The 21744-nt window shown below is 39.3% G+C and overlaps 3 protein-coding genes across 4 annotated transcripts in view; 1 reads left to right on the forward strand and 2 right to left on the reverse strand.

The window, feature by feature from the left end:
* Window positions 1-21744, reverse strand: part of LOC128379506 (uncharacterized) — a 388452-nt gene that overhangs the window by 85014 nt on the left and 281694 nt on the right. The gene's annotated exons all lie outside the window — the stretch shown is intronic.
* Window positions 1636-9244, reverse strand: yipf2 (Yip1 domain family, member 2). 2 transcript variants are annotated; one of them, XM_053339137.1, is made up of 9 exons: window positions 9027-9244; window positions 8823-8888; window positions 5992-6164; window positions 5807-5887; window positions 5633-5720; window positions 4038-4154; window positions 3730-3896; window positions 3274-3456; window positions 1636-3182 (listed from the first exon to the last, which is right to left on the reverse strand). In XM_053339137.1, exons 2-9 carry the CDS (start codon window positions 8851-8853, stop codon window positions 3093-3095), a joined length of 930 nt encoding a protein of 309 aa, XP_053195112.1. In that variant the 5' UTR covers window positions 8854-8888; window positions 9027-9244; the 3' UTR covers window positions 1636-3092. The 2 variants fall into 2 exon arrangements, with proteins under 2 accessions (XP_053195112.1, XP_053195113.1); XM_053339138.1 differs by having other exon boundaries at window positions 9023-9244.
* timm29 (translocase of inner mitochondrial membrane 29) lies at window positions 10050-12050 on the forward strand. Its single transcript, XM_053339142.1, has 2 exons — window positions 10050-10219; window positions 11133-12050. Exons 1-2 carry the CDS (start codon window positions 10105-10107, stop codon window positions 11807-11809), a joined length of 792 nt encoding a protein of 263 aa, XP_053195117.1. The 5' UTR covers window positions 10050-10104; the 3' UTR covers window positions 11810-12050.

Genomic DNA, 21744 nt, shown 5'->3' on the forward strand with positions numbered 1-21744 from the left:
TCTGCTTGTAATCGGCCCTCTGAATGAATGTGACGTCTGTCTTCTAATTTGCTACCTAATCTCATTTGAACGAATACAGTTCAGTCAAGACAAGTACAGACATGTCTTATCAAAAGAAGTCTTATGTTATATTTCAAGTAACAATCTTCGTGAGTCTTTCATGTCTCTAAATGGAGACGATTAATATGTATAATAGTTAAATAGCCTATGTGAGGTGTCTGGCTATCTAAGCTGTCTCTGCCATCATGTTATTGATTTTGTTTTGTTATAGGATTTTACCAGGTCGAACATATCGTCTGTCTTCTCGTTCTGCAACCTAATACAACAAATAGATTATTTATTTTAGTGCACCGATATCTGTTGCCTGTTTCCATAAGAATGTGTCCCTAAACAGATCTAAAAACAGCAGATTCAGCATAGGCCTGCACGATTAATCGAATTTTCATCGTCATTGCGATGTGCTGAATTTCAGCATTCTATCCCCAACAAGAATATCGTTTGTACCAAAAAAAGTGAATTAGGTCACTTATAGGAGCTGATGTAAATGTGGTCCATTAGTCTTAAAGAGGTTACCTTGTCTACTGTGCTAAAATAGACCTAGCATCTCTCTTAGATGGGTCTCTGGAGAGCTGACTTTCAAAAAAAGACCTCTGTGCTCATATCAGGGACCAGGTGAACTGCTAAATGGTTAAGAAACCATAACCCACATAACCCACATAACCCACTGTCCACTGCCAACACTTCAGTCCCTTAAATTTAACTGACGTTTAATTTAGGCCAACCCTCCTTTCAGATGAACACTAAGGTCAGCTAAGACAAGTCTCGAGACAGTCGACACAAGTCCAAGTGAAGTCATGAGTAAGTTGAGACAAGTTCAAGTCAGCTGTACTATTTCAGGGGTTCACCAGAAAGTTGAAACTTAAAGTTGTTGCTTTCAAATCTTGAGTCAAGTCACATCCTCATTTTTGTGTCCCCAGCCTTTTAAGTCCAACACTACAATGAAATAACAAGAACCAAAGTCCTGTTAAAGTTGGATCAGCTTGCTGAATTTGAGTGTGGCTGTTTCCCTCAATCCCCATCTCCTGTTTTTCAGTCATATTTTCAGCTAAAGTGGGACGGCTTCTCTGACTCAGCTGCAGTGGGAGTTAAAAGGCTGATCTCATGTTGTTATCAAGGATGACAAAGAAACAGGCGGTGAACATTTTCAAAGCTGAGATCTTAATTTCCAAAAAGCCCTCCAACTGACTGTTGAGTCAGGTTGAGACAAATGGTGCTTTGCGTGGGTGACTCCTCTGCTCTTGTCATCTGTGGCTCATATGGTAAGTTTGCTTCTGTTAATGATTAATATCCTTAATATTTTACAAATGTTTTCATTCACACTGCATCACAATGATACAGAGCATTACACAGTTTATCTTCAGATAGCACGACCACAAAAAATGATCTCAGAAATAAAAGACAAACATTCAGTTAAAGACTCCTTAAGTTTATTAACAAAAGCCCCTAAACAGCATCACAGTAGGGAATAAATAGTTCCGCAGATGTAAACCTTGTTCCTTCAATTTACAATAAATCATCTATTTATATAAAGCGACTGAAGTCATTAAGTGAGTGGAGGTTAAGAGGCTGAGCTCTTCATGATTCTTACAGGTAGGAGAAGTGATGTGGTGCATCAGCAAGAGTTTTGCAGTTTTATACCGAATGAACACATTCATCACCTTCTGCTACAGTCTGGAACGGCTTCCTCACCCACATATGTGGCTGAAGTGAGCGGCTTCATAGGGATACATTCAAGGTTCAGTGTTTTGAACCATAAGATCTGTTAACAGCTGCTGAAAGCTGATGAGAGAGAAAGCACCTGTTAAATGTTAAGTTTATGGCCCTCAAATATGAGTGCTGTTAGTTTGAGGATTATGCTTGACAATAGTTGAGATAATCACAAAACGTTGAGCATGAGGTTCTGCACAACGTTTCATAGCAACAGTGAATCACAGATTAATAACACGATGGATGGTTGAATTACAGAATCCCAGTCATACCAGCTGTACTATTCTATACTACATACTGACTATCTATAGTATATACCATATATATATTTAAAGTATACTGTTTTTTGCAGTTAGTTTACAGGAAATCAACATAGTTTGCTGTTTTATATGCAGGTAATAATGAAATATGTGTGGTGTACAAAGTAATTTGACCCTTGTGGGAGAGTAGTGTACATCAACAGTACACTCAAGGTTTTTTAGTATGCATATATACATTCTGATTACAGTATCCTGTGTTTTGTCACTTTCCCAGTGTGAACACTACAAACTGAAACCTGATTAGACTAAGTGTGTACAGACATGGTTTACAGGGACATTTCAATAGAACAGAGCTATCGTTAATGTTATTAGTTTCCCAGGTGCTTTACTGGAAAGTCAAAATGTCTGTTGTCTGAAAAATCGTTAACAATCTTAATGAAATTCCACACAATTCTGATTCATATTTTTTTTAAATGAAAGTGATCAGATTAATCCAATGAAAATTAATGAAAAAGAATCTAATTAAGTCAGTATGGTGGAAGACGTATGAGGAGCAAGATCATGCACACAAGGGGCTTTGTCATTTTCTTGGTTGCTCATCTAATATCTCACACAAAGTAATAATTATCAACAACATGGGTTTCATATTGTGACTTGATGAATCTTTGTTAACCCTTTCTGTTTTTCAGCTTGTGTTTGAATCTTGCTGATGAACCGAGGGGGAATCACAGCATTGAGGGAGCCGTGCCAGACCGCTGAGATGCACCACATCCTGAAAACATCACAGTCGAAATCTACAGTTATTGCAGTGAACACGTGCTACTTCAGTCACAGTAGAACCAACCTCGGGATAAATTAGATAGACGGACGACCACATACACATACACACACACACTCACACACTCACACACCCATCTCAATACTTCCATCAGGGTAGCACAGAACACATCACACGACGGCAATAATAAACATTGCCTCAATCGGTCGTGTCTGTTCATGATTTTTATATCTGCATGTGATTCCAGGTGACACAAGACACCTAACGCCACTCCTGCTTCTTATTGGTCAGTGGGATTTGGTGGTTAATGTTATGTGAATTGGTGGGGTTGTAGAGGTCGGCGTTGGGACATGTACTGCTGTCTGGAAGAAGTACATCTGAAAGAAAAGAGAAGACATCAACTCTCCACTTGAGGTGAAACATGTGATATCTGATATCTGAAGCTATAGATCCACGCAGCTCACTCACCTTGCAGCCGATGGCCAGCAGCGTGTGCAAAACCACTATGGTCACAACTGTAGCGATTGCCATCACCTTGGTGTCGTCACGGACAACGGGCCAAAAGGTGAGGACCAGGACTGAGCCGGATATCACCATGGCGATCAGGATCAGTGTCCAGCGCAGCCACTCAAATGGGATGATCCACAAAACCTGTAGAAGACAAGAGTTGTTGTGATGTTCCTGATGATCCTGGTGTGTTTGCTTATTCAGGCTTGTGTGAGACTCTCTGGTACCCCCTGAAAAAAGGGGATGTTGGTCCTGTTGCAAGCAAATACTGGTGTGGTTTGTTTGTGGTATGAACGCAAAACAGAACAACAACACATAATGCTCTCTGTCTGTATAATTTGTCTGTATAAGCTTATCGTGATCATGAGATCAATTGATGATAGTAGAATTGAAGCTCAGGAGAGTGGATGGGCTCACCGAGGTGGGGATGTAGATAAAGAGGGAGTAGCCATAGACGCACACGGTCTCCAGGAAGGAGTAGCCTCCAATCTGCCTCTCAGTCCCTTGCCGCCACGTCAGGAAACCCCACAAACCAATCGGCACCAACCAGGCGTACATGAAGATCACTACAGCAGCTATCGTTACTGCGAGCACAAGAGACGAGAAGTTAAGATTCAGAGGTGAAGTAATGTTTTTGCTGAGTCGTGAGATTTGGACAGAACAAAAACATGATGTCACATGGACAGAGCATTACTAATGTTCGGGTTGACTAGTAGAGGACTGACCTCTGTGGAACTGTGGTCTGTAGTGGTATGAAGGGTTTCCCATCTCACTGAGGAATGTGGATAGATTCCCACTGATCGCTACGGAGAATACGAGAGTCACACAGATCCAGAATGGACCTGCAGAAATACACACACACACACATTTACATTTCCTACCTTTCCTAACTCCAAAACGGATTAATGCTACAATGCGACTGACTCAGCCAAATACTGCAGTGACCTTCAAATGTCGATATTACACTACTGCTTAAGTTTTCAACAGCTGAGCTTTCTTACAACTACTTTGCACAATAAAAAAGCAGCTTACAGTCCAGCTGTGTAGCTTAATATATTTTTAGAATGGGTATGGAAGACAAAAAGTGCAAAATCTGTAAACTAAACCGTGCTGGAAGTTTAACAAATGGCTTCAGCAGACATGTAATGCAGTGTTTGACAGGTGGAACAATAAGCACAAAAGGCGACCCAATTATTACAACTGAATGTGCCCACATCTAAAATCCACCAAAACAACATGTGGCACAATATCTTTCCTTGACACTGTAAACAGTACTAACTTCAGAAATCACATAAAAACCACAATAAAGATCAACACTCCCATATAACCACTCAGATATATTCAAATTGCGAGGAGATAAGAGGATATGCTAAAAAAATAAACAAATGATTCTGTGTGTTTAGAATTAGAATTATTTTATCTGAAAAAAAGACAGATGGTCACTAAGGACAGTTAGTAAGTACGAAAGTGCTGAAAATAAATAATAATAATAATAAATAACCTAAAAGTAAAAAAAAAAGTAAAAGTACCTAAACAGTACCTGAAGAAAATGAGTAAATTAAATGAGTAAGTAAGCATGTAATCTGTTATATTAGCAACAAACTAGAGCTCCAGTATTTTATCAAGAACACTACAGATGATGATCCATCATTAGGATGGTAAGAATATAGAATATTAAATATAAAAAAGAAAAAATAGAAAGTATAAATACAAGAGTCCATAAGTTACTGTTTCAACATAATAAACAGACCTCCAACATTATAAACGAAGAAGACCAAAGGATTCACAGATACTTTATGATTGAAGACCATCTGAGGCAACTTATACCAAATGCTATATTTAAGTAAGTAAGAGAGTAAGTAACTGCTGTAAGGAAGCGAGTAAGTAAGTACATTTTTTATATGACTCCTTTCTCAAGCAGAATATCACAAAGTGCTTCTCATGAATAATGAGTAATACTTCTACAAAAATACTAGTACATCATGTATAATACATTAAAGAAAAACATCCCTCTACTTGGTATTTATGAGCTAATAAATACAAATTGAATAACGTCCAGTTATTCATATCCATAACTGGATGCTGTTATAGAAACAGATAATCAATCACAACATAGTTAATACAATAATATGAAAAATGTATATCTTCATAGAGGAAAGTTCATATGAGAAATTGTAGACAAATACTGAACATTATCAACACTTCAAATATGCTAAAATGTGCTAACAAGACAATATAGTGAATTATAAACCAGACATGAAGAAGCCATCTGCATATATGCTACAATAAATGTAGGTGAATATTGTCTCTCCTGGCTTACCGTACAGATCTGGATTACTCCTGAGGTGGTGTTTGATGAAGTTTCTTCCAGGTAACGGCATTACTGAGCCTTTCACTCTGTCCAGAACCTGCATCACAAGCACAATCCAAACTAAAACCAGCTGCTGTGATGAAATATGTCTCTGGGCTTTGTTTATTTTTGTTTTTTAAATACCTGCATTGTGTCCACATTGAAGAATGACTGATAGTACTCAAAGGTCCAGAAGCCTCCAGTTGGTTTCTGTCCTCCTAAGAGCTGAAAGCACACACCAATCTCTCAGCTGTTGTAGACTCAAAGCATTAGGACTCTTAACAAGTGTTGTGGTGACATACAGGAAGTCTCCATACACAGAAACTCACCTCTGAGCTCTCCTCCTGACCCTCCTCATCTTCTGAAAGGTCTAATTTCACATCTTCTCCTCCTCCTGTTCCTCCTCCTCCTCCTGCTGCTGTGGTGACGGTGTTTGAGGCAGATATACCGAGTGTGGACGCCCCCGGGTCTGCAGACAACAGCTCTGCTGCCTCCTCAAACTCTACACACACATATCAGGAGAGAATGGGAGTCAGTATTCAGGTAATCCACTTGTTTTCTATTGGCTGATGAGGGAGTATGAGCAAATACATTAAAATAAAGGACGGGCGGTTTTGAGCATTTGAGTTGAGTGAGTCAGCTTTTTTTGTTGAAGTTACAGGATCTTTGAGTGGTGATGTAGTTGTGAGCTGAGACAGATTCAATCAAAGTGGTTTAAGAACACAGCAGGTGGGGGTATGGGTAGGATTGAGGAGGGTAGCTAGATTTATCTGTTTGATATTCTACTGTAATATGACTCAAATTTCAATAAGAATGAGTGATTAATAATAGACCTGTCACGATAACTACTTTTATTGAACCATATATTGTCTCAGAATGAGTTGCGATGAACAATGTTATTGTCATTTAAAGATAATTTTATATCACTGATATAATAATAATATAATAGCACTGAGAGAGGGCTGTTTTCTAAAGCCCAAAGAGAAATCCTCAAATTGATTGTTTTGTTTAACCAACAGTCCAAAATCCAAAGATATACAATTTATTATCACATTGGGCTACAAAATCAATCCTCATCCTGGCTATAACAGGGTTAGGATTCACTAAGATGTTCACAGAGAATTTTAAAATCCCTAGACTATTTCTTGCTTTTTTTGCTTTAAAATACCAAATGATTAATAATCTGTTGTTGACTGATTATTGCAGCTCTACATGAAATACAACCAATTTCATGTAGAACAGCAAAAACTACCGCTGAAAAAGGATTACATGATACATAGTAACCATCTCCTGCCACTAGATGTCACTGCACCGGAGGTTTTTGTGTTATTCCTCACTTAAACAATAACTCAATAATGGAAGTCAAATATCCTCTCCATCAACCTGGATTGTATCTGACAAAACTAAAACATAACTTTCAACAGTATATTGAAGTGATTGTGCAGTTTGTACATCTAATTATTAAAAGCACCTCACTTAACAGTAATGGCAAATATACAAAATAATATACAAGCTGATATAACACTGTGTAGTTTAGACATCTCACAATTGATACATTCCCTTCCTTTACTTTATTATTATTTATTATTATTATAATACCTTTTTTATTTACTTCATTTATCACTGATGCTCCATACATAGGATTTGTTCCTACTATATGAGACTCTTTCACCCTGTGTGTATAGATGTGATTTTATTCATCTGTTTCTTTTGTCTTCCCATCTCTTTTTTAACCTGGTTTTTAGTCTAACTTTTATTAAAAATGATCTCTTTTATTTTATTTTGTATTTTTTAATTTATTTTAACCTTGTTTTTTTTTTTTTACTCCAATACACTTTTTCTCTTACTCTCTTATTTATATTTATTTTTTTATCCTCTTTATTATACTTTATTTCAATTTTTTAATTTTTTGTATATCATTCTTATTTTCTTTTGCATGCATTGGTCTCAATTTTTCTGTAATTTCTTCTTTGCTTTTCTTCCTTTTCTTTATGTTGTCACTTGTTCTGTCTTATTATCAGTTTGTCAATCAACTGTGAAGCACTTTGAACTACATTAACCTGTATGAAAGCTGCTGTAGAAATGATTGGTACCTTTGATATTTAGCATGTGAGGATCTGCACTGTGATCATTTGACTGAACATGTCTTTAACTTACTACATCAGAGACTCACTGCATGGTTTTCCTTCAACTCAACTTCTCACACAGATTTCTGTCTAATTATGCTGAAAAGGCGTCACATTGGCCTATGTTCATTTTCAGTGCTAAAAAGAGGAAACACATTGTCTAACAAATATGTTTTGATTAAAGCACAACCACAAACCCAGAGTCTGCAAGGAGGACATGTGCTTAGTAATGCAGGCAGGAGAAGCCACAAAAAGAAGTGAGAGTTCAGTGAAAGATAAGATCAAAATAATCACATGTTCATGACAAAGCACACAGAGAACAAACTGCTACAGGGAGAGAGAAGGAAAACCACCTCAGGGCATCATTAAAGGCCAATGACTAAGTTTTTCAAGTCTGTCTTGCTGTAATCATTCTTCCTGTTCATACTGACTATTAGAAGATCCCTTCATAATGTACTTATAATGTAAGTGATGGGGGACTAAATCCACTGTCCTCCTTCTGTGTAAGAAATGAATCTGAAATTTCAAGGATAATTGTCATTCCAGAACATGTTGGTACATGAAAGGGAACAAAATTAGGTACTCAAGTCTCGCTTTAGATAACAGCAGTAATAAAACAATAAAATCAGAGCTGGGAGCCAGAGAAGCTGCTGCACTGCTGCATGCCGACATGTCCATAAATGTTACTATACTTCCACCACAGCTCAACAGGAAACACTAAGAGGGAATTTGATGCTAAAAAGACTGTAAATGTGTCAGATATCACTTGATATGAATAACTCAGACTGCTGAAGCTGAATAAAAGGTGATCATCTACTTTTAAATGAAGTGTATTTAGTCCTCCATCACTTCCATTGAAAGCACATTTGAAGGAGATCTTTCAGTAGTCAGTATGAACAGGAGGAATGATTACAGAGAGGAAAACCTCTTTACTGTTCATATGAACACCTGATTGATGGTTTAAGACACACTTTAAAATTGTGAACCCTATCTTTTAATGAAGGTGAGAGTGATTTTAATGAGTTTGTATTTACCTTGGAACTGTAGATCATTAGGACTGGCCATTTCTTTAGTGGACAAACAGCAACCTCATGTAAGACCTATAAGAAGATGACAGCAACAACCATATAGCTTATCCGTCATTTTCTACGTATAGTATTAGTACAGGTAAGCCACTCTGCCGTGGACTTATCAGTGTAGCAGTGATGATCAGTACAGCATATGTTAAGCCCACCGACCTGTCCGCTGCAGGATGTCTCTGATGATGATGGCGTGACAGCTAATACAAGCTAAACTAGCTCCTGTTCAGCATGTGTTTGACTATGTTAAAGGCAGTTAATGTAAATATGTAACGACACGATTCATGTAAGTAGGCTACACATAGAATAAACTGTCAGAAAAGAACAAAAGTCTCATACAGCCTGTTTCTCAGAACTAACGTGGCTCCGGTCCCCGGTTAGTCCAGCTAACATGTCATCCGGGTACACGTCACCACGTAAACAAAGCCGTCACGTGAGCAGCCGTTTCTTGCGACACGCGAACTACGCATGCGCGCAGCGGAGGGACCTCGATTTTTAAAATGTATTTATTTATTTGGGTACTTCGTTGTGCTAACGTGTTTTTTAAAACTCAAATTTAAATGAAATACATTTTAAAAAAGCGTGCGTTATTTAAGCTCACAGTGGCTAAAATAGAATAGAAAAAAATGTATTTAGAATTTGATAATAATCATAATCATCATCATTATTTAAAAAAAAAATATCTAGGATTCAAAGGGGATATTTTCATTATTGCAGAAGCAAAATGGATAGTGAAAATAGAACAGGGTCAATAAAAAAGAATAATGAATACTGAACAAGTAAGTAAAAAAAACAATAGAAGTAAAAAATATGCCCACAAAAATATGGTAAAATAATAGTAACATCATGTACAAGAGTAAAATTGGTGACTTTAGATTTATGATAGTTTCATTAGATAATACTTTATACTGCTTTTCACTTGATAGTGTCACTTTACTTTAATCCTATGTTTATTTGTGAGAAAAAAACGCGTACTGTATATTGTGTAGTTATGTAAAAAAAAAAAAAGAAATCACAGCTAAATACATATTTTTAATCATTCTATAACTAATCCACCTATTTCATAATTATCTGGTAAAGCGTAACAGCAAGCGGAACTTTTCCGAGGTAGCACTATCTGTCGGAAGAATAACATCGACCCACCGCCCGGACGCCATTTCCTTTCTACCCCGGCTGAGCGACCACGGGGATGATAGTGTGAAGGTGACAGGAGGCAGGAGAGTGAAAAGCAGCTGAAATGTCTTCGTCGTTTATAGCGAGGAGGCTGCTGTGTGTTGCGGCAGAGGCAGCAGCTTCTCCCGCTACTCCCGCCTCGACCAGCCGCTGGGAGAGACTGAAGAACAGTAAAGCTGGTGAGAAACTGAGCACCACTACTATACTACTACCACTACTACTACTATACCATACACCAGTGGTTGACCTATACTAGATTACACGAAAAGCTTAACACTGTTTTATAAACGAATTACTGAATTACACAATACATTTCTGCACAGAAGGAGGACTGTGGATTTTGTCCTCCATCACTTCCATTGTTAGTACATTATGAAGGAATCTTCTAATGGTCAGTATGAACAGGAGGAATGATTACAGCAAGAAAAACATGTTCATAATATCAATGTGGGCTCCTGACTGTTGTTTTAACTCCAACCTGGTGTCCAGCCCTCCTGTTTCAGTCTATTCAGTTGGTGCCACTAGCAAACACCTCCATCAGTTAAAATGAAAACCCTGCTGTATGTCACATGCTATTCCTGGAAAACATACTCACACTCATAGCTGTCTGAATAGCAAAACATTACATACAACAAAGACACACGCCTGAAGCTGCATGTTGAAAGTAATCAGTTGTTTTGTCAATATAGTGTTAGAAAATAGTGAAAAATTACTGTTTTAATTTTTCAAGCTGATGTCTTCAAATGTCTTGTTTTGTCTGACAAACAGCCCAAAACTAAGATATTCAGTTTACTGTTATGTGTGACAAAGAAACACATTACAATTTATCACATTTGTGTGGCTGAAAACAGTGAATAAAAGTCAGACGATTAATCAATTATCAAAATAGTCACTGATTAATTTTCTGTTGATCGGCTGATTGTTGCAGCTCCACATTTGGCTGTTGTTGTTTGTGGGATTACATATTATATTTATATTTATATAGTGTATGTATAATATTGGCTTAAGTGTTTGAATTGAAAGCCCTCAGGTCCCTAGTGATGTGTGTTTAGGAGCCCATGCAGGACTAAGTTTCTTCTCTTGTGTCTTCAGGTGTATGGTGTCGCAGCTTGGTCTCAGACTACAAAGAGGCGGTTCGGGAGATATTTGTTGGTGCCTGGGAGCGACCGGTGAAAGCCTCAGTATACGTGTCTCTGCTAGGCGGGGTCGGTGCCTGTTTCTACACCAGACCAGATGACTCATCCTTTACTGCCACTTTGCTGGAGTACTCCAATCAACTGGGTCTGCTGTCCCCATGGATCCGGAACGGAGCCTCCGATGGCCACGTACAGAATCTTGTCAAACTTCGCAATGATGGCCGGCTGCGCCACGCCAGTCTAGGTCTCCTGTCTCTGGTTTACCATGCTGACTATGACCCTGACACCACGCTGTACGAAGCCCAGTGCTCCAACCTGTCAGTACCTTGGAGGGAGCTCCCCGGACGATTGCTGGACGTTGGCTTTGCTGGCCGCTGGTGGATCCTGGACTCAAAGATGAAGGACTTCGACGTGAACGAGGAGGAGTTCAAGCAGCTGCCCGAGCACATGAGGGTAACATCGACACCTACTGTTCAGGAGGTGGAGAGGAATGAGAGGTTGCACAAAGAGTCGTGGTTACCGCTGAAGGTGGAAGAGGAAGAGAAAGAAACGAACGTAGTAGTGATGAAAGAGGACAGTGTCATTGAAGAGAGCCAAATAGAATCATTGAAGGAGGAACAGACTCAAGCTTAAGTGTTGTGTGGAGCAGACTTTTCACTCAGTAACGACAAAATTAGTCTCATTTTCATGCAGTACTGGATTCTACAAACCACTTTTAGCTTAATATGTACCAGATATGAATTGTCCAGACTCTCAGCGAAAAAGGAAACACTCAGATTTGTTTTAATTGCAACATGTTTTTTTTCTTTAACAGGAAGTTTTTTGAATAATTTCTACCATGTCAATATGTGTGTCAATAAATCTGTAAGCTGAAGCCAGACGTCTCTCAATTGTTTTGTCTCACTCATCTCTCAACTCCAATAACGAAACCATAAAAACCTTTGAGTGGAACTACATAAAGCAATAAAGTAGCAATGTAGGCATCACAAATTAAAGTTGAATTGTACATACGGTAGCCACGAAACTCACAAAAGCCCCTTTTTATAGAGTAAGTGTTTGGTGTGTCCTTTATGGGCTACTGTAGAAACATTGCAGTGCAACATGTCCTCTGTGGACTCCCTATGTAGATATAAAGGCTCATTCTAAGGTAACAAAAAACACAAACTAATCTTCATGGAATTGTACACCAATTCAAACTCAATACCCGTCCCGTCCCATCCTCTTCCGCTTATCAGGGGTCGGGTTGCGGGGGCAGCAGCCTAAGCAGGGAAGCCCAGACTTCCCTCTCCCCAGCCACTTCGTCCAGCTCTTCCCGGGGCATCCCGAGACGTTCCCAGGCCAGCCGAGAGACATAGTCTCTCCAGCGTGTCCTGGGTCTTCCCCGGGGTCTCCTACCAGTGGGACGTGCCCTGAACACCTCACCAGGGAGGCGTCCGGGAGGCATCCTAATTAGATGCCCGAGCCACCTCATCTGGCTCCTCTCAAGGCGGAGGAGCAGCGGGTCTACTCCGAGCTCCCTCCGGATAACTGAGCTTCTCACCCTATCTCTAAGGGAGAGCCCAGCCACCCTACGGAGGAAGCTCATTTTGGCCGCTTGTACCCGTGATCTTGTTCTTTCGGTCACTACCCAAAGCTCATGACCATAGGTCTCTTCACCACGACGGATCTGTGCAGAGTCCGCATTACTGCAGACGCCGCACCGATCCGCCTGTCGTCTCACGCTCCATCCTTCCCTCACTCGTAAACAAGACCCTGAGGTACTTGAACTCCTCCACTTGGGGCAGGATCTCATCCCCGACCCGGAGAGTGCACTCCACCCTTTTCCAGTTGAGGACCATGGACTCGGATTTGGAGGTGCTGAATCTCATCCCGGCCGCTTCACACTCGGCTGCGAACCTATCCAGTGAGAGTTGGAGGTCATGGTCTGATGAAGCCAACAGGACCACATCATCCGCAAAAAGCAGTGACCCAATCCTGAGGTCACCAAACCGGACCCCCTCCACACCCTGGCTGCGCCTAGAAATCCTGTCCATAAAAATTATGAACAGGATTGGTGACAAAGGGCAGCCCTGGCGGAGTCCAACCCTCACTGGAAACAAGTCCGACTTATTACCGGCAATGCGGACCAAGCTCTTACATCGGTCATATAGGCAACGGATGGCCCTTATCAGGGGGTCCGATACCCCGTATTCCCCGAGAACCCCCCACAGGACTCCCCGAGGGACACAGTCGAATGCCTTCTCCAAGTCCACAAAACACATGTAGACTGGTTAGGCAAACTCCCATGCACCCTCAAGGATCCTGCAGAGGGTGTAGAGCTGGTCCACAGTTCCACGGCCTAGACGAAAACCACACTGCTCCTCCTGAATCCGAGGTTCGACTATCCGGCGGACCCTCCTCTCCAGCACCCTCGAATAGACCTTACCAGGGAGGCTGAAGAGTGTGATTCCCCTGTAGTTGGAACACACCATCCGGTCCCCCTTCTTAAAAAGAGGTACCACCACCCCAGTCTGCCAATCCAGGGACACTGCCCCCGATGTCCACGCAGTGTTGCAGAGTTGTGTCAACCATGACAGCCCCTCAACATCCAGGGCCTTGAAAAACTCGGGGCGGATCTCATCCACCCCCGGGGCCCTCCCACCAAGGAACAAACTCAATAATAATTCAATAATACTAATATATGAATATTATTGTCCATATCTGCCAAGTCCGTTCCACTAGATGCCGCTAAATTCTACACACTGTACCTTTTAATTTATTATTTTACCATATAGCCCCCTGTTACACTTTCTACTTTTTGCACCTGAGCTTGTTAAAATTGTGTCTTTCTACACTTTAAATCTGAGCAGCTGACACTAAAACCTGATATTTACCAATTTATTACTTTAGATGCTTTATGTGGGATTACATTGAATGTGTTTCAATAAATTATGAGTTTGGAATATCCAAGTTATGTGTCATAACTATCCTGCTCTCTCAAACCAAGATACCATCTTTCCCAGATTTGTGAGATTCAATTTTGCTGGCTGAAGTACTTCTCCAGGACACTGTTGAAGCTAAACTGGGTTCATCGACAAATGCTCAGCTGGAAATGAGAGCAAGCCCCCACTACCAGAAAACTGGATCTCATTAGTATCATTTAAAGCAGAGATACCGGGTTTCTCATCTGTGATGTAAACAAAATACTATGAATATAATAAAAGCAGGTTTATCTGAAGCTAATATGAGATTTCAGCAGCGAGACAAGTGAAGTGGATAACTTCTAAAGATAGTCTTTTTAGTACAGTATTCCCCATTTCCGTTTCCCCGGCAGTATTTCTTTATTGAGAAAATGCTTGATTTGACTAATTTGGATGCCTGAGGTTTCACATTAGCTTTAGATAAACTCTAAATCAAATATTGTGCAGATAGAAGACTGTGGATTTGGTCCCCAATTCCTTCATTTAAATTCCTACTTTGGTAAGGTACTGAAGTATAATTAGCTCATAAAGGGTAAGAGTACTTCACTCTGCAGATAAATGGCTCCTGCAACTGATATATTATTATGTTTATACTCATGCACCAATGAATAGGAATCATTTTTCTGTTGTGGCAGCTCAAGATCGTGTTACTTACAGAATTGTTAGGTAGTTCAGTTCACTGGTTTGCAACCTAGAGGTCAGGCCCCTCCAAAGGGTCACAAGACAAATCTGGGGGGTTCTGAGATGATTAATTAGGTAGGAAAAATGGAAACACAAGATCTTGCTACACAAATAAATGCAGGGGAGAGAAAGTATAGTCCAGTATATGAAGTACCATTGATATAGTACTTGAGTAAATGTACTTATTTACCTTTACATTTGTGCTTAATGTTAAAGAGTGTAAGAATGCAGTGACATGATTATTGCAGGTACAGTATGTCTCTCGGCACCTCTGTAAATTAATTAATCACTTGATTGTTTCTACAAATACCCTGACAGGGAGTCTCACAGTTACTGTGACCTCCTGGACTGATAACCCAACCAAGTCAAGAAGAAGATTAAGCCATAATGGGGTCAAAGGTGACTCATGATGTTGCTAATATGACTCACCAACAGGGGCTATCAAATGTCACCTGGAGGAAGTCACAGGTCAGGGGCCAGCCTGCGGTTTTCAATAGTGAGCTGACTGCTACTGGATTACTGATCGGCCTGTCCAAAGACTGGTGTTGTTGTTATGTTTTGCCACCAGAGGGCAGTGTGTTGCAAAATAATGTATGAGCCCAGGCCCAGCAAAATTTGGCCTTAGCATGTAAAGGCTTTGAGGACTCTCTGTCATCTGTAGGTTTAATTGCACTGGATGTTGGTTTTTAACCACAATTCCACACCCTCATATACAATACAATATAATATACAATACAATACAAAATCAGCTAGTCTGCTGAAAGTAAGATTGTTTTATTCTACAATGATTTTAGCACTCACTTGATTAAGTGCTACTAGTGGGAGAGTTCAACAATCTGAAAATGGAGCCTCAGAATCACTTCAACATCTGCTCTCTGATGTTGGGAGCTCTGTTTCATTTCATTTCTAAAAAAAAATTTCTACTGAAAGAACACATTCAAAAAAAGCTGAGTAATTACTATAATCCTGCTCGGTAGTGAATTAATAAGTGACAAAGGAAAGAAGAAGAAAACCAAATAACCTAAATAATTGATGATAGCCATCAGTTTTGGGTCACTGAACAAAACAATCTCTCCTCAAGGTCCATTCAGAAACTTTTCTGGAGCTTTCTGTTTACATCATCATCATCATGCAAAGTATTGTGCAGGGTATATTGGTGGCATTGGGTTAAGATTAGAGCTGAAATAATTGGTTGAAAAATAATGACATCTAAACTTTTGGAAATGGTGCAGGGCATTTTTTCATTATTTTCATGCATCTTATAGACCAGATGGTTCAGGAAACTTGCTTTGTAGCCAAAATCAATAAATCACAGCAAGGATGGAGCTTCAGGTGAGATGATAGCAGATGGTTTGAATAGTAGCACATTACCTACTGGTTATTATCCATGTATATTCTCATCACTAAATGACACATTTTTTTAAAAGATAAATTAAATAACATGTTAATATCTCCCTAAAATCTGAGAACAATACTAGTTATTATACATGATACAAGTCCTATTTTAATAAAGTTGTAGTATGTCACTACCAAAGTTAAAGCCAAACCAATGTCCTTGCAATCCACAGTGCTAGATATTGTTAATTTATTACTTATTACTGGCATTGTCCCCAGAAGCTGTAAGATTGCTGTGGTTAAACCTCTACTTAAGAAACAACGCTTCGATCCAGGGTCTCTTAATAACTATCGACCACTCTCTTATCTACCATTCTTTTCTTAAATACTAGAGAGAGTTGTGTCTAAGCAACTTCCAGCTCATCTGAAAGAAAATGATCTATATGAAGCCTTTTAATTGGCTTTCAGGGTGTGTCACTTCACTGAAACTGCTCTAACTGCAGTGGTAAATGATCTTCTACATGCTATTGATTCAGATTCCATCTCTGTGCTTCTATTACTGGATCTCAGTGCAGCCTTTGACACCATTGATCACTGTATACTATCTAGCTATACTATCTGTATACTTGCCCTCTCTTGGGTTAAGTCCCTCTTATCTGGTAAGAACACAGTGTGTCTGCTATAATAATATTACATCTAAATTCTCTGATGTTAAATATGGAGTATCTCAGAGCTCTGTTCTTGGCCCTCTGCCTTTTCTTTCTTTATATTTCGCCTCTTGGTCAAATTCTATGTAGTCATTAAAATAAATCATACTCAAATCACTAAATTAGAAGCCTTCTTATCTGCTGTGAAAAATGTGATGTCACTAGGTTTCCTACAGAATTTGGATAAAACTGAGATGCTGGTCGTTGGCCTTGCTTAACACATACTCCAGTTTGATCAAGTAAGTAGCCCTCAATAACTGTGATTTCACGTGTGTGGCAGTCACTTAACCATAGACTGTATAATTTCTACACCAATTCTTGTCTCGCTTCATTAGCTTCCTACCGATGTGAGATGTAAGGTTCCTCTGATGATTTATAAAATCCTACATGGGCATGCCCCATCGTACCTGTATGATCTCCTTAAACCTTATATTCCATCTCAAGCTGTTTGCTCCTGTAAGGCTCCTGTGTGTACCCAAAGTTAAAAAGAGGTCAGCAGACAGGAGGGCCGTTTTTCAATCAGCCCATTATTATGGAATAACCTCCCTGCTGACAATCTGAATATGTTGAGCCCTTTAAATCTAAACTTAAATCTAATCTTTTTGACTTGACCTACAATTAGCTGCCTTCAATTGAGTACTTTGTGACCTTGTACTGCACAGTGGGTCAGTTTTCGTCTCAATGAATTTGCTAAGTGCTGTCCTGCTCACCAGATTATTGATTATTGCAACTGTTCTGACCATTGCATGTTTCTAACCTTCTGTTTGTTTGTTCCACAAGCACATGAGTGTCTGAGCTGTGTGCCACTCCCTCCTCTCTCCCTCTTTCACCCTATTTTTTCCTCCTGTCCTCTCTTGTCTCTTAGGTATCTCTTGCTTGACCAGAACCTATCCTGATGGAACTACTCTGCTTCCTTGGCTGTTTGTGCCATTTTCTGAAGTTTTGGATCTGGTTTCCCATCCTGCAGGAGTTTAGCCTCACCTTATGTCTCTCTCTTGTGTGAAAAATGTCTTTCCCTTATCTCTTTTCCACGTCTACATATTGATGTAGGTGATGTGGCTCAGGTCCTGCTCTGTTCTGGTGGGTCAGAACCTCATTCCATCTTCCACATTCCACCTACTTGGTTTCCTCCTCAGCACATTCTATATATTGTAAAATCCATTATAATTGTGTTATTCTATTCAATGCTGTATTCTGTAATTTGTGTTCCATCCCTTTTATGCATGAACATTATTTAGATTAACATTCCTTTTATTGAGATTTGTTTTAGGGCTTTTTTGCCTTTATTTAAGCAGAGGCCGACAGGAAACAGGAGAGAGAGAGAGAGAGAGAGAGAGAGAGAGAGAGAGAGAGAGAGAGAGAGAGAGAGAGAGAGAGAGAGAGAGAGAGAGAGAGAGGAATAACCTGCAGCAAAGGTCCCTGGCCAGGTTCGAAACAGGGACGCTGCGGCATGTAGCATGCGCTCTAACCACTGGACCACGAGGCACTCCCAGAGTAACTTTTAAAAATGTTTTACTGTCAAACAGGTGAAAAATTATGCCAATAACGTTTTTCAATATTTGCTATTTTGAGGGAGTTATGTATCAGTCCAGTGCAGTGGACAACATGTATTAATGGTATAAAGAGTATGTTATAATATGTTTTTGCTTTTCAGGTGTAAACTGTATCATAATTTTAAATCATTTTAAAATAACAATAAAAATAAGGCAGAATCGAAACTCTGGTAGAATATACCCTTTGGTGCATAGCATCCTCCAGAACAGACAGATGTATTTTTAGTCACAGAAATTGTTTTTCAACTAAAAAAACTATAATTAAAATCAGCCTCCTCTTCCTCCCAACATTTTTAAATTTATGATGCAACAACTCATAAAGACAGAGATACATAAATAATAATCAAATGGAATTGTAACCTATGCTTTCAGGGTTTTCCACCTGGTGGTTGGGACACAGTACTGCAACTTAATTGGGTCAAAATGGCTTCCAAATATCTGTCAAATATGGATACATCTATTGCTAATCTGTCCCTCCTGAGAAAGGGATTCCTCCTCTGTTGCTCCTCATGAGGTTTCTTTCATTTTCTTCTCCATTAAGGAGTGTTTTGGGGGATTTTCTCTTTATTTGAATCAAGGGTCTAAGGACAGGAGATGTTGTTTAGCGGTAGAGACTGTGGAGCCCCCTGAGGCAATTTTGTGATTTGTGATAGTGGGCTATTCTCATAAAATTGACTTGACTTGAAGAGACAGATCAACATTCCAAGAGCTAAACCACAAGCCTGGCCTCAGCTGAACTGTAAATATCTGTTGATGTAAACATAAAATCAAACCCAGGCTTTTGTGTCTTCTTAGACAATAGATAAAACCATCTCTAATAATGGCTGGTAGCTTCAGTAAGAATTTCAACTTGAGTCCATATTTGAGTTGATGTTTTATTGTGCCTACCACAACAATGTGACGTATATGTGAGTGAAAACATACAAAGAGCTTCGCTGCTTTGTCTCTGCCGCCTTCCTCTTGTGTTGCATCTTTTAAGCTTCCTCTGTCTGCATCTCCCTCCATCTTTGCCTTATGGCCTCTATCGACCCCTGCACTCCCATCCATCGTGCCCCCTCCTCCCCTCAGACAGCGAGTCTGTCGGCCATAGGGGTCAGTGAGGGCGGTCACTGTCAGGTGGTGTTTGAAAAACATGCTGCTTTTCTTTTTTTTTCAATGCAAAGACAAGATTGGAGAGGCAAGGGATGTCACCTGACCATTTAAAAAAAAAGTATAAATGCCTGTTTTGGACAATTGTATTGATCTTTAAAATGTCCACTTTCCCTAACTGACTACTTAACTGTGTTGACCTTCCTGTGAGGAAATTGGGGGATTTGTGAGGTTCAATAGGACATTCCAACAAAATCATGGCTGAAACTGCTTCTTGCTACATGACCACATTGAACTCATGACGTGGTACAAGGGTACACACAAGCCAGGGCATTCATGTTCTGTCAGCTGCTATCAACTGAGCTGTTAGATGAGTTCATGAAGGATGCTGACGTTGTCGTTCACAAGACTTCCTTTACTCTGACTAACCTCGCTAAGTCTAAGAATGGAGAGAAGGAGGTGACAGAGGAGGCAGGGGGTAAAAAAAAATCAACAAAAAATGAAGGGGGTGGGGATGTCTGTCTGGCCACCATGTTGACCTCATTGACCACAGCAGGACCAGTCTTGTATGCACACACGCACACACACACACAGACACACACAGACACACACACACACACACACACACTAAAGGACCTAATCAATATGTAACTAAGGAAGGAGGCAGGATGATGGAGAGAGTGGGGGATAAATTGCAGAAGATGGAGGAGGGTAAAGGAACGGTATAAATGAAAATACAAGAAAAGAGGGCATTGTTCGAGTGTTGTCGATGGATGTGAGCCACACAAATGGAGAACTAAAAAATGCTTTCATAGCCACTGACAAAATAGATCAACCACAGAGAGTGGTGTACCAAGAATAGTTTCAGTTGCTTCAAACAGCATCATGTGCCTGGATTTACTGACACTGGAGACAATTTGATGGAAGTGCAAAGTGAAATTAATACATTATGCAAAGAAATAGAATGATAAAATATGACCATTTCTAGACAGCTGTATTTAGGTGTATTCTTGGAAATGATGATATATTGATCCAGTGATCTCAACATACATTTCTTTAAAAAAAAAAATCTAATTATAAGTGCATGTTTTCCTGTGATTGTAGATAGATTCAGAATTTCATACTATAATAAATCACAAAAGAAATTAATTTGTCACATTATAGAGACATTTAGCATTTCAACAAACATGATTACACATGATCAAATGCTTGTTTTGATATCCAATGTGAAAATGTACACCTCCAAAAAATGTGGTGAATTTGTGATGTAAGCAAATATGATTTTCAGATATTCCACAAATGTCAAATGTTTAGACATTACATACGAAAAACCATCTGTTTCACATTTAACCCTCACATACTTTTCATATTCTGACTCATAATTAGTCCCTTCACCAATTCATATTCATAAATTACCCATCAAGACAATTGCTGAAAATAATAAAAAGCAGGACTGTTAAAACCTTGTATGTACATTACAGAACATGAAGAATACAACAACATGTTTGATGCTGATTTTTGAAGTTTTTAAATAAACACGGGTCAAATTTGTACATTTGCATATACAAAAATGCAAATCAGATGCACACAAATTTAAGAAAATATGTATCTTATTTCCACTTTTGTATAATGTGGTTGACACTAGGAAAAGTCCAGCTAAAAGAAATGTGTATAGGGTGTTTTTACCACTCTCAAATGTAAAATGGGTCAAATTTGACCCTTAACAGTATATGTAAGGGTTATTATCTCATGTCAGACACATACAATCTTGAAATTGCATTTCTCTCATATATTTCTCATATATTCCACATTTAAACAAAAGTTCACATTAACATTCACTTGCAGGTCACATGATACATTTTTCAATATTTTACATGTGAAAGGTACATCAGCTGAAAATATCACAGTAGATTGTTCTATACAGTACATTTGTACCACAGGAAAATTAAACAAATTTCACATATTCGACAATGACATACATCACATGTGAAAAATCTGTTTCACATGTAATCCCGCATGTGAAACACACATCGCATGCATACTTTCCCTTGGTGACATGTGTTTTATCAATTTTGAAACAGTAGGCTTGTGATTTTTATATATTCCACATATGAAAGCATCACAACAAAATATCACATGTTAAAAACAGCATTTCACATGTGATAACTTCATAGAGACATGTCAAATATTCCACGTGAAACATACTGCATCACGTTGACATGTGATACTTGACAGATGCACAT

Source organism: Scomber japonicus, chromosome 18 (assembly GCF_027409825.1).
Source record: "Scomber japonicus isolate fScoJap1 chromosome 18, fScoJap1.pri, whole genome shotgun sequence".
Lineage (NCBI taxonomy): Eukaryota > Metazoa > Chordata > Actinopteri > Scombriformes > Scombridae > Scomber > Scomber japonicus.